Here is a 16,405-nt window from a genome sequence, read left to right as displayed (position 1 = left end):
AGTGGTATGAATAGGATGTTATTCCCCTGTATGCACTCATCTTTGTTTCACTGGCATCCAAAAACATACTGTGTTACAGTTCACAGTTTCTGGATACTTACTGTGACCTAGACACTTGGATGTGAAGGTAAACTCTGGTTTACAAGATTATGAGAAATAGGTTTTATTTTTCTGGTCTTTGTCAATTTAGAGAACAAGAGAGTTGGTCACCATTGTTTGGACCCCTCTCCAGCGGGCAGCCTGAGTCTCCAAGGCACAGACCACAAGAGCCCTAGCTCAGTTTTATGCCCAGTTTGCTTCCTGGTACTTACCATGAGTGGGAGGGTACCACCAGTTTAAATCAGTCTTGCTGCAGCCAGGCTTATGCAGTCTTTCCTGCTGCAGTGTTCCAGACACCTCTGGTTAGATAACTGCCACCTCTGCTGCTTAGGAAGAGTACTAGGAGCAAATCATTGCCCATGTTTGGAGAGGAGCGCTTTCAATGTGCACGCTACAAGTACTGTGGACAAATGAAGTGTGAAATGAATCTTCCACCCTTATTTCCACGTGTCATATAAACTGCTCTGTAACAGAAACACTAATCTCTCTACCCTCCTTCACATGTGCATGGACAGGCAAAGATACACACATTCATGAATATTTAAAGTGCTACATAATTTTGTTGAGACTATGTCTTGAATAAAAAATGGTTTCTGTTTGATATAAACAGACCAATGGAACTGCTGTATGTTTCCTCCTAGGGGAGCAAAATTATGCGTGGTCAAAACAAAACGAAAAGAGAGACAAGCGGAGACTCTTACACAGGATTACATTATAACACGTAAGGAATTTAAACATATCTTTATAGCAACATCCTTAGCTCTTTCTCAGGTTTGAAAATATTTGCAGATCATTTAGCTTTGTATTTTCCCCTCTAAAAAGTTGCAGTATTTCGTTAAGTATTGATAATTGGTGTGAGATGTTTGTGCTTTTTTGTAGGCTTGCACAACGAGGAAGGTATATATTCTGTATGCTCTGTAAAGTTATTAATAATGGTTGGTTTCTAGATTCCAATGCAACTGAAAGCCTGAAAGGACAACTGCCTTAAAACCAAAACAAAATAAAACAAAACAAAAACCTCCAAAATTTTGTAGCTCTCTTAAATCTTCAGTTTTGAATAACTAAATTGGTGAGTGTAGATGGTTTTAGGAAGTGTTTTGCCACTTGGGAACATTAACAGTACCAGTGGCAAAATCAGACATTATAGATAGGTCTTGAAAAAATTCCAAATGATTTTTCAAAATTTAGAACTTGCCCAGACTTATATGGGGTTTATATAGCTTAAATATCTCTCTGGCCTCAGGACTATACTTGTATAAGACCTTATGTTCATATTAAGGCTCACTGATGCATAATAGTTGTCACTGTTACTATAAAACGTTCAGTGATCTGCCTTTTCCCAAGGGCAAATTTTACAAGGGGACAAGGGGATTGACTGAGAGATTTTGGACCTCCCCATTAGCATTGCCCTGCGTAGTATTTCCTCATGTGAAATGAGAACAGTCACACAGTTGTGCTGTCCTGCTTCTTTTCATTCTCTTCCAGTTCCATGGTGTTCAGATTCAGCTGTGTTTTCCAGTAGTCTTGGAAATAGCTAAAACCATTTCTGTAGAACCAAGTAGTTGTTCGGCAGCTTAATAAAGAAAAAGAAAGTTTAGAATGAGAAGGTCTGGGCAGTCTTGGTAACCAGGCCCATATCAAGGCACTGTGGTTCTGGGTTCCCATCTCAGGTCCTTTCCAGCCACAGCTGTCTCCTACTTATCTCACTGCTGCAGATGTCCAGCTCCAGGTTTTGAGTAGCTGTGGGTAAAGTAGCAGCTGGCAAAGATCAGGGATATTCATCTCCTTTGGGACCTCGTCTCAATCCAACCTTACTACAGCCTTGACTATATCAGCACATGGTCTATTATCTAAATACTTTGTGTGCACTGTTTTTAGTGTTTATACTGTACAGAGCTTTTGTGATTTTTGAAAAACTTTCTGCTTAAAATCCAATGGAACTTGTGTATTCAGTGGCATTTATAAATGCCATTCAAAGATTTGGGTCCCAATTGTGCAAAGTTTCGGATTTTTATCACTGAGGTTTGGCTGTTTAACTGTTTCTTCCACATCATTTTGAGACTAAATAAGGATGCTTGCGTATAAAGGATTGTAAGGATTTGCTCTGCAAATTTTTAAGTTTGTTGCATCTTCTAGAAACTTTTCAGAGGTTAGATGTCTGTCTTTTAAGCTTACAGATAGAACTGGAAACAACTGAAGATCTCAGAAGTCCTTTTGCAAAGTGAACTGACCCCTTTTTCCTTCTCCTTGTCCTCTTTTTTGTTTTTCTCTCTTCTTTTTTTCTTTTTCCTTCCAACTTCTAGCTGCTCTTTAATCTCAGGAATGCTGTTTTGAGGGATTAGGTGTTACTTTTAAAACAGGAATATGCAGTCGAGGTATTCTTCCAACCTTGATTAATCTCCTAATTTAAGAAAGAACATGATTGTGACTTCATATGCACAAACATTACATTTTAGATCATTGAAGGGATTCCACACCTCTCTGTTTCAGATCCAAGACTGCATCTGGGGTTTTGTCATGCTCTTAGAGTATTAGAAAGCCGTAGAAACATGGAAAGTTCAGAAAAGAGCAACCAGTTGGTCACAATGCTAATGTTGAGAACTGAATGACAGAGGAATAAATTAAATATGCATGAACTGTGCAAACAGTATTTCAGATGAAAGGCTTCTGCCTGAAGGAACCCTGGAAATCTGGCTGCTTTCATCTTTGAAAAATTCAGCAGAAAGAAGCCCTCTAAAGTATACCTCAGTAAACCACTGCTTGGATACAGAAAAACTGGGAGGCTGCTTCTGCCACCTTTTCCATTGCAAGGAATAATCCCAGTCTTTGTCTTTGTAATTAAAACCTTAAAAAGAAAATGGAATTTCTAACATTTCTTTCTCTCCAAACTGTGACCCTTCAGCCCATGCACTTCCAATGTTCCGTGAACCACGACAGCGAAGCACAAGGAAACAGCTGGAGAAGGACAGACTGGACCCCATGAAGTCTCACAAACCTGAACCTCCAGTAGCAGGCCCAGGTAATCTAGGCATAATCATTTCAGACTGTCATATGCCAAAGGGACCATCATGCTTGGGTCCTACACTCATTCAGATTTGCATTCAAACTGTTTTGGGTGGCGACTCTACTATGTATGTACGGGCAGTGTCCAGCAACTGGAAGACGTTGGCCTTTGATTGGAGTGCTTGCCTGGAATAAATCAATAATCACAATGTCTTACTTTAATTTATATGATCAGTAAAACACTCAGGTGAATGCAACTCTAAATTAGACTCTTCCTATAGTATTAAATAACTTCTTTGTATCAGATCGCTCTTACAGACACAAAACAACACTTCTCTGTTTATTTCTTATATATTTTTCTCTAAAATACTCCTTCTTCTGCTTTTTTTGCTACAGGTCGTGGTGGGCGTGTTGGAACTCATGGAGGTACCTTGTCATCATATATAGTCAAGAATATTGCACTGGATAAGACAGATGATAGCAACCCTCGAGAGGCTATTTTACGGCACGCAAAGGAAGCGGAAGAGAATCCATACTGGGTTGCTCCGGCATATGCTAAGTAAGGAAACGATTAAAAATACAAGTAATATTTGTGGAGGCCAGTGGGAGTTTGGTAAAAATAGAAGACACACATTTTTAATGGTATGCTTTGCCTTTTCTGGATTGCTGCCACGTGTATGTAAACCAAGAATATGCCATACTCTTTTATGAAGATAATTAGAATATGAAGAGTTTCCAGGAGGTTAATTTGTTGAAATTTGACATTTCCATTTTTAACATGTACCTATCAGTGCTAGAAAATTAATTTAAAGCTTTCTAAGTTGATTAGAATTTAGAATCTTCTCCAAATCAATGTCTGAAGTTGCAGTATACCTTTTAATAAGGTACTGTCCCATTGACAGACTGGGATGATAAGTTTTCTAATATGCCTTCTAGTTCTGACTGATTCTTAGGTTAAACCTTCAAAATATTTACTTCATGTTATGACAGCACATTTTACATGATTTCTTGAATGTCATAAGTTTTTATTTGAATTTTTCCTACATAAGGACCTGAGTACCTGCTTGAATTAACTTGGTGTTAAAGGTATAGCAATATTAGATATTGCACCGATAAAATCTCCTACCAAAAATTCAATGTAAAGAAATAAGTGTTCAGTTGTTGTTACATGAAGTAAAGAGCCTCATCAAGATTATGGTAGTAAAATCTCAGTAATCCCACAGATGGTGACTTACTTAGTTTAAATTGTATGTGTGAGTGTGGTATTTGTGTGTATATGTTACAATGAAAATTGTGCAATATGCTTCTAGAATGCTTTCTACCAAAGATTTTTGTTTTCTAAAAATAGAATTCAGACCGTTAAACACATTCACAATAGTACTAAAATAAATACTAAAAAAATGCATTTCATACTAATAGCCAGAAACTGTCACTTTAAAAATTACTGAAATTTTCACATTTTGTCATTATTGTTGATTTTTTTTCTTTTTTTGCACAAAATCATCTCTCTAGTATAAGTAGTATTTTCAAAATGCATAAGGAAAAGGTTTGGAAGAGATGAAGTAGTCTGCACAGAACAGTCTGCCAATAACAAGCTATTTTTTCTTGTTTGCACCCCAGTGTTTTATCTCCTACACTGTATGTTCATTAGTGTTTTACTGGCTGTACTTTCTTTATTAGTGTTTAGCTCCTTAGTGAAATAATCACCACCTCTGTCCAGAAGTTCAAAATATGTTAAGAATCATAGCTGTTTCTAGTGGTGACACGACTTGACCCATGTGTTCACAAAGATAGCTGAATAGCTATTCCAAAGCAGCTTGAGAACATCAGTGACCTAGCCTGGCTTTGACTGGGTAATTAATAAGTATGGCATACTGGTAATTAATAACTATAGCATTTGATGTTGTGCATCAGATCAATGCATTATACAGTATCACCCTTGGTACCAAGGAAGGATTCTTCCTGATTCTGTAATAGTTGTTGTAATGAATATGCTAAATATCGATTTTTAATTGTTTGAGAGTTCACATTTGCTAGAGGTGAAATTTACTTTGAATGTGTAGGCACCTGGTTTCATTTGAGATGTGCAACTATCCCATCTCAAAAGTAAATACAAGCACACATTCCATCAGGTAGATGGATACCTCAGTATATTTTTGGCTCAGTAACTTCACTGATTGTATATTAAGTTTCATCCCTGACACCTGCAATGTAGTAGACATGAAAGTTTTAAAACATAGCTGTATTACAGAAGGCTTACTGTGTCAGGTGGGCAGATCTCATTACAGTTTCTTGTTAAAGATGTAGCTGCAGGGGAAGAAGAGAGCTGGCTGAGAAGTGGGGAGGATGCGAGTCCAGACTGCTATTAACTTACACACCAGACGGTGATATGTGTGTGGGGGAATGGGACTGCAGCCAACGGCATGCTGCCTTGATGGTTTTGTCAGCTGATAAATCTCAGGCGAAAGAAACTGCCATTATCCTTGCTTTAAAAGCTTGACTTTAAGATGTATTCTATGCAAAGAGCATTTTTTAAATTATTATTGTTGTTGTTGTTACTACTGTTGTTATTATTATTGGCTAAGACACTGCAATGCAAACCTTTTCTTTATAACTGTGTTATGTTCTTAGTTTTCAGAAATGGAGGTCTATATTGACAGCTGCAGACCAGTGGTGGTCAGAGGTTTTGTTAGCTGCTTGCCTGCACACACAGATAATATAGAAATCTGTGTTAATTATATCCTATATCTGACTTTACAGGGCATGTATGTTTACCCTGTGTATATAAAGCATATTACAGATGTACTTATGGATGCATCTTTAAGAAAATATGCAAATTACTAGTAATTTATGTAGATTACCACATAATACTGGATTGTAAGAGTGTCCCTGGTGGCCCTGTTGAAATTGGGAGTTCGTAATAACAAGCAGTATACAAACTAGGGAAACTGGCTGCTTTAGCTGTAGCATAAGATATACTCTAGAGTTAGGAAAGGTGATACTCTGATACATACTTAAAATTACATACTGTCTTGAGACGTAAAAAACTTACATCCAGTACATTTCATTTTTTAAAATAGTGTTTATTCTTTTTATTCCTTTATTTCTCTGCTATCCGTTTTTCCACATTTCTTGTAGTAAACTTTGACTTAAATATGGTATAAAACTATCCACTGGATATATCTCTTGTTTGACAAGGCTTTTGTTTTTATGTTGTCTAACGGATGGTTATTCACTTAATAGTTACTTAATTGTCTTCAGTATGGCTATTAAATAATTTTAGACTGAGAAGACTAAGAAATGCTATTTTTCTGGTTGATCAGAGTTTTCATAACTCTGATTGTGATGACTGGGTTAGAGTTTATCTGGTCCTGATTCATACTGATTAGGTCATTCTAAATCAGATAACTGATTTCATGCTTTTTAAATTGTGTTTTCATTTCAATAATTCTTCTAAGAAATACCTGCAACATGACTTTTGCTGTTAGTTTAAAAATTGTATGTTAAAATATTTCCTTTTTGTTGGAGTTAAAGGTGCCTAATTTATTCTCAAAGCCAAATAGTAATTTGCATTATGTATCACTTGAAAATTTTTCCAGGCTTGTTGTCATTACCCTGACCTTTCTGTTTCTCCTAAAATTTGAGCCAGAAAAGGAGGGGGAAGTATGTAAGAGGCAAAAGAATGGGTGAGAAAACAGATTCTGCTGAAAAGGGAACTGGGGATGCTAAGAAGTACATGCTGAATCAGGACATGATAGGTCACAGAAGCCCAGTGTGAATAAAGTGTCAAAAAAGATGTGATCAACACAGGAGAAAAGTCATAATGAATGAGGATAAAGAAAAGATCTTGAGATTTTTCAGGAAAAAGCTTGTTAGAGACCTTGGCAAGAGCTGTTCCAGTGGAGTGAAAGGAAAGGAAGGACAGATTGAAGATTTCAAGTGAAGAACTACAGGAAAGGAACTTGAGGCATCAGTTGTAAATGTTTGAAAATTACATTCTTTGTGAGCTGTTTGTTTTAACACAGCTGTACAGAGATACTATAATGACTTCAGATGTCCCTCTGAACGATCAGCAGGAATTACTAAGCATTGTAGCTGGGGACCAAATCAGGCCCAGATGTAGCTCCCTTCTGTACCATAGGGGAGGTGAGGGTGAAATTTCCCTCCCCACCAGGATAGATCAGAGTTCTTAGAAAATGCCTTTCAGTTCAGAGATGTTGCCCCTATTTTGCTGTCTTTGTCATTGCTGCTTGTCACAGGCAAAAGGGGATGACTTGAAGCACCAGCCTGTGGCTGTGGTGTGTTCACTGAACTTTTTCTCAATGGCAGTACCAGTGTGTAAAGTGTTAGTCATGTAGTGGCTCAAGTATCTTTAGTTGAAGAAGCAGGACTGAATAGGGAGTTTTGTAACAGTGATTTTGCTGGCACATGTTGGTATATTTAGGCTAAATCTTTTTTGGAAGTTGGTAATTTTGAGAGGGAAGCCCCTGAGAAAGTCTTTTTTCTTCGTTTCAGTGCAGTATAAACAAAAATTTCAAAAGTTACTGTGACATGAGTCACATGCCGTCATATGCAATTGTCATCTCCAGCTGGTTTAGCTGTAGCAGTATTTTTTTAGCTGCTAGTCTATGAACCTGAGATGTCATTGAGCTACTTTTATTGGATCCCTGAAAGGTAACTAAAAAAACCAACTCATAACCAGAGGGATTATGGTGACTCTAAAGCAGTCTGCATGGCCCCTGGAAATTTTTTAGGGGGCTGCTTAGCTGAACAAGTTGAAAACCACTGAAATAAAGAGAAGCATGCAGTATGAATAAATCATGTTAGTTTGTTTTCCCATTTTTGTTTGCAGCCTGTTAGTGTAACGCACAATAGGAATGCATTTGTCAGTGTATGAGATACTGGTTTCAGCTGACAGTCATGTGGAAACACAGGATCATAGAATAATTTAGGTAGGAAGGGACCTCTGGAGGTCATCTAGTCCAACCTTCTGCTTAAAGCCTGTTTGCTTAGATCGGGTTGCTCAGGTCCAGTTAGATTTGGGTTGTTCAGGGACTTGCCTAGCCAAGTTTGAGTATCCTCAAGGATGGAGATTCCACAACACCTCTCTGGGCAGCCTGTTGTGGCAGTTTGGATGGCAGGCATAGTATGCCCTTGCTAAATCCATGCTGGCTGTTCCCTATGACCTTCTTGTCCTTGATGTGCCTGGAAATGCCTTCCATGGAGATCTGTTCCATAGCCTTCCCAGGGACTGAGGTAGACCATCCTGTAGTTCCCCAAATCCTCATTTTGCCTTTCATAAAGATGATGATGTTTGCCTTTCCTAGTCATTGAGAGGCTCCCCCAATCACCATGACCTCTCAAAGATGATAGAGTGCCCTTGCAGTGACATTGATTGGCCAGCTCTCTCAGTACCTTTGGATCCATCCCATCTGATCTCACGGATTAGTGTATGTCCAATGAACTACGTACTCCCTGTCTATGTCTTCTTCTTTTGTTGGTAAAGTCTCACTCCCTCCCAAAGATTCTGCTCATAGTGTAGGGGTCCTCGGTGACCTGAGAACAGACCTTCTCAGGGAAAACGGAGCCAAAAAAAAGCACTGAGTATCTTGACCTTTTCCATATCCTATGTTAGTGAGTTACCTGCCCCATGGAGCACATTTTCCTTAGCATTCCTTCGGCGGTCAGTGTAGCTGTAGAAGCCCTCAGTGTTGCCTTTGACATTTCTTTCCAGTTTCAACTGCAGCTGAGCTTTGGCTTTCCTAACTCCGTTCCTACATGTTCACGTAATGCCTCTGCTCCTCTTGGCTAAGGCTGTCCCGGCTTCCTCTGTGTTCTTCTTTTGGGGGGTTTGGGGTTTATCTCAGTCAGAAGATCCCTGTGCATCCATACTAGGCTTCTGCCAGACTTTACTTTCTGCGCATGGGACGGAATGTACTTTGAGGAGGTTGTCCTCAAAGATCAACCAGCTCTCCTTGGGACCCTTTGCACTCCATGGAAGTATCCCATGGGATCTGCCAAGCGGATTCCTAACAAACTGAAATCAACCTCCAAAGTCAAGGATAAATAAAATTGAGAAAGTTGATGGGCAAAAAGAACACAGCTTTCCACATGAGTTATTTAGCCCTCAGAAATAAAAAAATTTGAAGTAGTAAACCTGTTCCAATAATTTTGTATAAATATCAATCATGCAGCAAACTCCTACTACACTAGCAATCTCTAGTGCAATTACTAAGCAGAACAATTTGTGTTTAAATTAAATGATCCCTGCTGATAATGCTGTAACAAAACCAGTGTTTTCTGTGCTTATATCTTTAAAATGGTCAGACATGTCGTTACCCTAGGTGCCCCAGTTATAGCTGTGTAGCTTGTGGAGGTGGAACAGTTTACATTTCAGTTGAGCTGCGGCTACAGCCATTTCACAGTAATTTTAAAAAACAAGAGAGCAAGCAGCCTTGATTTCCTCTGTATGTTTTTGCTTTAGCTGGTTACTGCTAGATTATGCTAGAATTCCTTTTTTTCTCTCACCCCACCCCACCCCCAGCTTTACTGGACTCAGCAGCATACTTATATTAGCTGAAGTCTGTAACTTTTCTCTGTGCCTCTCCTATCCTGGAAAATATGTACGTAGGTTCTGCTGCTTTTTTTACAAATTAAGTCATTCTTCTTGGTTGGAAGTTTCTAACCACAGTTATGACACTTGCAGGTTTTGTGGTCAGAAATGATTAGTTGTATTTTGCTAACAAGCATCTCAATACTGACCTGATGTGATCCTATATGGCATTTAGATACCTTTTGTCTATTGTAATAAAAGGAAGGTACACTGTTAAAATGGGCTAAGTAAACTTGCATCAATATGTTTTGAAAAAAGAAGTTTCCATACATTCTACCTCTTCAGCAGCTAACAAAATCCAGTATTTCGGCCAATAAAGCCTTCATCCCTGGTGTCTGTTTTGGATTGAATGATGATGAAAAAAAAATTTTTTTTTTTTAAATCCTCCTTCAGTGATTGGTTAAGTAGAGTTTATGTAACTATATTCTAATGAAATTTTTAATTGAAATTTTTTTTTTTAATCATAGTTCTGCTTTCCATGGAGAGCAGAATGACTCATCTAACTTCCAGTAGTGTAGGTCCTCATCCAGGTAAAAGATCTGACATAATGGGACATACAGCCTGCTCCCATGGATGATGTGCCAATAGAGTCCTGCAGTAGGACCATCTCTGGAACATCTTAGTATACTCCTCACATCCATGGCAAGCTTGGAGGATGAAGGAGAAGGCAGGCTGGTAGAAAGATCCTGTATATAAGGGAAGTTGTCTTTGACTAGTTTTGGTGACTTTAAATCTATTTTGTGCCACACATTTAACAAGTGAAGAATCCTGCTCTTCAATAGCTGATGGCTTGCTATTACTTTTCGACGTCAGTGGCAACATTGAATTTTGCCTATTGTGTTAAGTAAGGCAGATGCAATTTTGTTAAGGTTTATGCATTTTGTAGAGTCTGCCAAATAACAGTTGTTATAATAATAGTGCTTCACATCCTTAGACTGCTGTAAAAACATTAGTTAATACATTAATGAGATGATGACTGCCTTGGCTGCATTTTATACTTTGTTGTGTCTGTTGTAACAAGAAGTCGAGCACAGCTAGCCTCAGAAATCTAGTAGTTTCAGCTCCACAGTGATTGAGAATTAGGTTGGAGAAGGGGACCATTCAGTGATTAAAGTGTAAAACAGGGGAACTGAATGTCCAAACAATTTATTGAAATGCTACTTGATACTGTGTTCGTTTAAAAAGTAATCAATAATTATTTTTATAAAGTTTAAGTGTTATTTAAAATACAAGTAAACAGTGGAGGAATAGATACCATCAAGCTTGACTGTAGGATACACTGTGTTCTCATATGAAGATCATTAGGTTTTTTATGTTGTGGTAGTGCTGGATAAAGTCCCTGGAGGGGAAGCTGGTTTTTTCATGCATAGGTTAAGCCAGAAACCTGGCTTAGCTGTTCTGTTTTCACTTACGCGCTGCTGTCATACTACAGTGTATCAAAGTGGAGGTTTCTTTTTTTAAAATCATGGAATGAGAAGACCTGTGGCTCCATTTTTCTAGCATTGTATTGAATTGAATTGTTCCTCCCTTCTCTCTTAATTTTATTCATGGAATACACAGATAATGATTGTGAGCTGATAAGGAAATAATACTTGCAAAAGATGTGTGTTTGTTATGCTTGTTCTTTGCCTGAGAGCTGCAGGTTTCTTCACTTCTTAGGTTAGTTGATAGTTTTATGTTGAAAATGAAAAATGGGCAAGTCTAGGATGCTCTTTTTTTAAGTATGGAAAGGATGCCATTTGTGTCTAGTGCATGTCTAATATAGTTCCTGATAAAGAATTGTAGTGTGACCATTATTTTAATCATTTTAATATTTTGTAGAACGCAGCCAAAAACAGTTTTTGCGGAAGTGGAACCAGAAGATGATGAAACAGACAAGCCAGAGTGGAAAAAACGTAGAATTTGAAAAATTCAGCTTAAAGAATAATTTCAGAGCATTTGAAACAAAGTGCAGCATTTATTTCTTTGCTTTGGGTAGTGGATCAAAATTTGAAAGTAAAAATTACTTCAGTTCATAAAACTTGCTGCAGTATAAAAAGGGATTGTTGTATTACACTGGATTGTAATCCCACATCTGAATTTTGTAATAAGGAATGAATTATATTGTGCAAAGAACTCCTCTCAATGTCAGTTATTTAGCTTCGTGATTTAAATGAAAAATATTTCTTTATAAATAGAACTCTAGTGAATTCATTATATTGCCAAATGTTTTTTTAATTACTGCCAACTTTACAAATGCTGTGTCATGACAGTGTTCAATGATTTCAAATATATAAATAAAATATTACAGTTTCTCAGACTCCTTTTTATTTTTTCTAGTTAAGATCTAACAAATTACTCCCTTCGTTACAAGTGTAAAAGAAGTTTATACTTTCATTTAAATTAATTAATGTGGAATAATCCGGTTTAGTTCATTTGTGTGCTCACACAAGTTCCAATTTAGTTCACACTTCTGTCTGATTTTTGAAAATATATTTTCTAGTGTCTATCCTTATTTGAATGATGTTCCTTTTAAGTATGTATAGTATCTCACAGTAGTATTTTGTACAGCTTTTATTTTGCAAAAATGTGAAATAGGAATGGACAATTATATATTTTGGTTTAATAAAACTAACATGTTTATTGCCTAGTTGATGCAGAGTTTTGTTCAGGCTTCCTGTCCCTATTAGTTTGTACTGGTAAGTGTCAGGATAGAGCAGAGCTGTGTATTTATTACCAGATCTTTTGTATCTATTGACTTTGTTGTATGCCTGAATTATGCATATACTGCCTCACACTCTCGGAAGACTGGTACTATCCATTATAAAGTGGTTTCTTAAATATTGAAAGTTTTCATTGTTTCACAAAAAATTGCAATTCTGAATGTCATAAAGTGAAGGACAGATTTAAAACTAAAGTCCTTTAGAGAAGGAGAAAGGAACCTAGGTTAGTTTTAGGCATTTATATTGTGATTATAATAATACACAATATGCTAAGTATTGTGATTATAATAATATACAATATAGCAAGTACTCTGCATTTCCACTAAGATTAGAGAGTAATAGACATCATAAACAATCAAGCTTTCTTAATTATGAATAGATTCTGAAGGCATATTTTAAGGCTATATTTAGCAAAGCACTTAATCACCTTCCTAACCTCAGGCGTGCAGTCCTGATAGTCAGCAGAGCTTAGATTTTTTTCTTTTTTAAGCATTGTTCTGCATCACTATTTCATTGTATGATTTTCTTTTCCAGGCTTATCTTTCTTTTTCAATTATCATTTTTGTGCTTTAGGGAAAAGTAAGCCTGACTTCAAAAGGTGCAATGAGCATTGGCATAACATTGCCACGACAAAATATTTCCACTGCTTTCACTCAGTGTAGTCTTTTGATAAGAGTGGACCCTCACTAAATAATAAACAACTTGTGTTTGTCCCTTGTAAAAATATTTTATTACATGCTTATGTAGAATAGCAAACCAGAGCTTAATTTACAATTGCAGCTGTAATATGTAGAATGAAGCTCTTAATACCTAGGTGGACAGTAAATGGAGGAGAAAAAGAAGTACCAGATGAAAAGCAGCTGTTGTTGAGAAGATGTGCTAAAGACCTCCTTATGCAATGTACCCCTCAGCAAATAAACATTAAATGGCATTGTTTCATTTAAGGCTATTTTTTTGTCTTTTTTTCATGCAAATAATGCACTACAAAAAAAAGTGTTTTCAAATAAATTTCTATAAATCTTCAATAAAATTTTTAAAATATTAGTATGTCCTTGGTTTTAGGCTGAATATTAACAGTTTGTCAGTTCTATTGTTAGTTGTTCACTGAGGCAGTGTGGCTTAGGCAGCAGAGCTGCAGGGAAAGACAGGTGAGGAAAAATGCTGCAACTGTTCTCTGAGCTTGATGGGAGGTTCTCCTTCTATGTTATTTATTTGTATCAGCTAGGTCTTGTTTCTTAATTCTTAGAAGAATGAGTTCTGTAAGTGAACCCTGCAAAAGTTCTGTTAGAATTTCTCTAAGAGTCCGTTGTGACTTACAGCGATTAATTATCTTGAATGAGTGTTTTAGTGGCCTAGAATCTAAAAGAGTGCCTGTGCAGGTATGTATTAGAAAGATTTAAAACTAACTTAAATTGTACTTACACCTTCACTCTCAGCTTGGTTGTTTTGCCATAGTCCTTACACTGGATTTTCAGGCATGTTCACCAATAAGGCAAATAACACATTTTTAAAAGAAGTTTTTAATCTTCAACAGCTCAGTGGTAAGAGATAATCCAGTCAGGAAGGAGATATGAACAGTGTGCTTGACCATACTGGGGTGTCATGGTTTAACCCCAACCAGCAACTAAAGCACCTCACAGCCGCTCACTCACTCCCCACCACCCAGTGGGATGGGGGAGAGAATCGGGAAAGAAAAAGTGTTGAGATATGAACAGTTTAATAGGACAGAAAGGAAGAAAATAATAATTATTATAATAAAATGACAATAATAACAAAAGGATTGGAATATACAAAAAAAATTATGCACCATGCAATTGCTCACCATTCACCAACAGATACCCAGTCAGTTCCCAAGCAGCGATCCGCCCCCCACCCCGGCCAACTGCCCCCAGTTTATATACTAGACTTGACGTCACATGGTATAGAATATTCCTTTGGCCAGTTTGGATCAGCTGCCCTGGCTGTGTCCCCTCCCAAATTCTTGTGCCGCTCCAGCCTTCTTGCTGGCTGGGCATGAGAAGCTGAAAAATCATTGACTTTAGACTAAACACTACTTAGCAACAACTGAAAACATCAGTGTGTTATGAACATTATTCTGGTACTAAATCTGAGACATAACACTATACCAGCTACTAGAAAGAAAATTAACTCTATCTTAGCCAAACCCAGGACATTGGGACAGCAGACCTTTGAATTGTCCAGGGAAAAATCTTAACATGAAAAATATTAACATGATTAAATATTTGGTGTGAAAGATGGAACTCTACATGCAAACTGGAATATTAGAAACTATACTTGTATTAATATTTTATGAACCTAATTTTCTTTTAAGCTTCACAAAGGAGCTAGGTTTTAGTAACTGCCAAGCTTTAATCTTGGTCCTCCATGTGTCCATATTTAGTGTTAATGTGGCCAGAGTCCAGATGGGCTTTTGTTTCCATATTTCTGAAACGAGGTGGGCTTTTTTTGTTTGCTTGCTTCCTTACAAGACTTGCTTACAGAGGTGCCACAATCATCACTAGCTTTTTCGCATGCAGAATGGCTTCCATGGTGCTTTCTCCAAACCTGGCTTTTTCTTTCCATGTTCTGTACAGCTTCTAGATGTTTCTTTATAGCAATTTATGGTCTTCTGTTCTTTGTGCTAATGACTAGTTAAGACCAGCTGTTAAGTACTACATGCGTGTTCGTAGGACCAAGGCTTTTCCTGCCACATCATTGCAGCCCACGAGCTAGTGGTCAGCCTGGTTTCCCATTCCTTGTTTGTGTTGCTGCTGTTGGTATAGAGGTCTTAATTTGACTGTGTAGTCCTTTGTCTTGTCCTATCCTCCTTATTCCTTTGTCCTAACTTATTTTTTAAGTCTTCTGCAACAGGTGAGAAGATTGCTAAGGCTGTCTTTGAGTCCTGGCACTTTTCCTCTGGCTCTTTGCAACTACTTTATGGTTGTTTAAGTTCCTCCGTGGCCTACTTCCTATGACCTATAATTTACTGAAGATGATACTTTTGCCTCTGGTTTTTGTGGTTGATAGCAAGAACTGTGAATTTGTGCCCAGAGGCCTCCAGTCATTGGTTCCTTGCTTATAATTACATGCCTAGTTTGACGTTCTTTGTCACACCTGCCTTTTGTCTGTTGGGCTATAGAAAAATATGCATTATGGGAAGAGAAACCATGAATCTTTATCCTGTCAGTTCAATCTCTGCTGGACCCTGAGGAGTGTTTTGCAATGAGTGGCAGTGCTAAGCCAAACTGCCATCCTCTTGGTTAGATCTTTATCCATTAGTTTCTTTGACCTCTGATGCCTTTGGGGGTGTCCAGCTTGAGACATTTGTAGCTCACATCCTCCTTTAATACTGAATCATTTGAATTTTGATGTGGCCTGTTAGTCACAGTAGTGTTGCGAAATCCCTTTTCTATTGCCTCATTATGTTAAATGCCTGTATGTCCTCCTAGCCTGCTGCTCAGCAATGGGAACTTACTGAAAGCCCTACAGTTACCCTCATTAAAAATTAGCAGGCTTGTTCTGACTTTTTACCATGGGTAGGCTAGGATTTTGTGAGGTTCTGTCCCCTGTTATTGACCCCTGAGCTGCTCTCATCTGTTGAACTGTTTTATGCATGCATGTAAATAAAGAGCTGTATAGCTGGCTAGCAGAGATGTCCTTATGTTTGCCTGGCATTGAAGCATAGACGCATCTTATTACATCAGTTTTTAAATCTGCTAAGACTTTTGGCTAATCCCATTTAAACAGAATTTTGTATACAATATGCACTTCAATCCATCCACTGGGACTCCAGCATCTAATTGCTTCAAGCAGTCTGGATAGCTCTGAAACACAAGATATTTCTCTGTCCATAGCATATCATCCTGGTTGAAATTTGCTTCGGTTGTCAAAGCTTCCCATCCTACATGCAAAGGTATTGGAGCATGCTGACAGTCTTCCACTTTGGCAGCAGTGTCTTATACTCAAATCAGCTTGTTGGAATCTCCAT

The 16,405-nt window shown here is 37.7% G+C and overlaps 1 protein-coding gene across 3 annotated transcripts in view; it reads left to right on the top strand.

Annotated features, from left to right (window-relative positions):
• Window positions 1-13,356, top strand: part of WDR70 (WD repeat domain 70) — a 143,717-nt gene extending 130,361 nt beyond the window's left edge. For all 3 annotated transcript variants that reach the window (XM_030003416.2, XM_030003415.2, XM_041120828.1), the window contains exons 15-18: window positions 741-820; window positions 3,002-3,118; window positions 3,499-3,661; window positions 11,537-13,356. In XM_030003416.2, coding sequence (XP_029859276.1) covers window positions 741-820; window positions 3,002-3,118; window positions 3,499-3,661; window positions 11,537-11,621 — 445 coding nt within the window. In that variant the 3' untranslated portion in view covers window positions 11,622-13,356. The remainder of the gene's footprint in view (window positions 1-740; window positions 821-3,001; window positions 3,119-3,498; window positions 3,662-11,536) is intronic.
• Window positions 13,357-16,405: the final 3,049 nt, after the last annotated feature.

This window comes from Aquila chrysaetos, chromosome Z, assembly GCF_900496995.4.
Source record: "Aquila chrysaetos chrysaetos chromosome Z, bAquChr1.4, whole genome shotgun sequence".
Lineage (NCBI taxonomy): Eukaryota > Metazoa > Chordata > Aves > Accipitriformes > Accipitridae > Aquila > Aquila chrysaetos.
The sequence above is the reverse complement of the archived record's forward strand: the minus strand, read 5'-3'. Positions and strand labels throughout refer to the sequence as shown.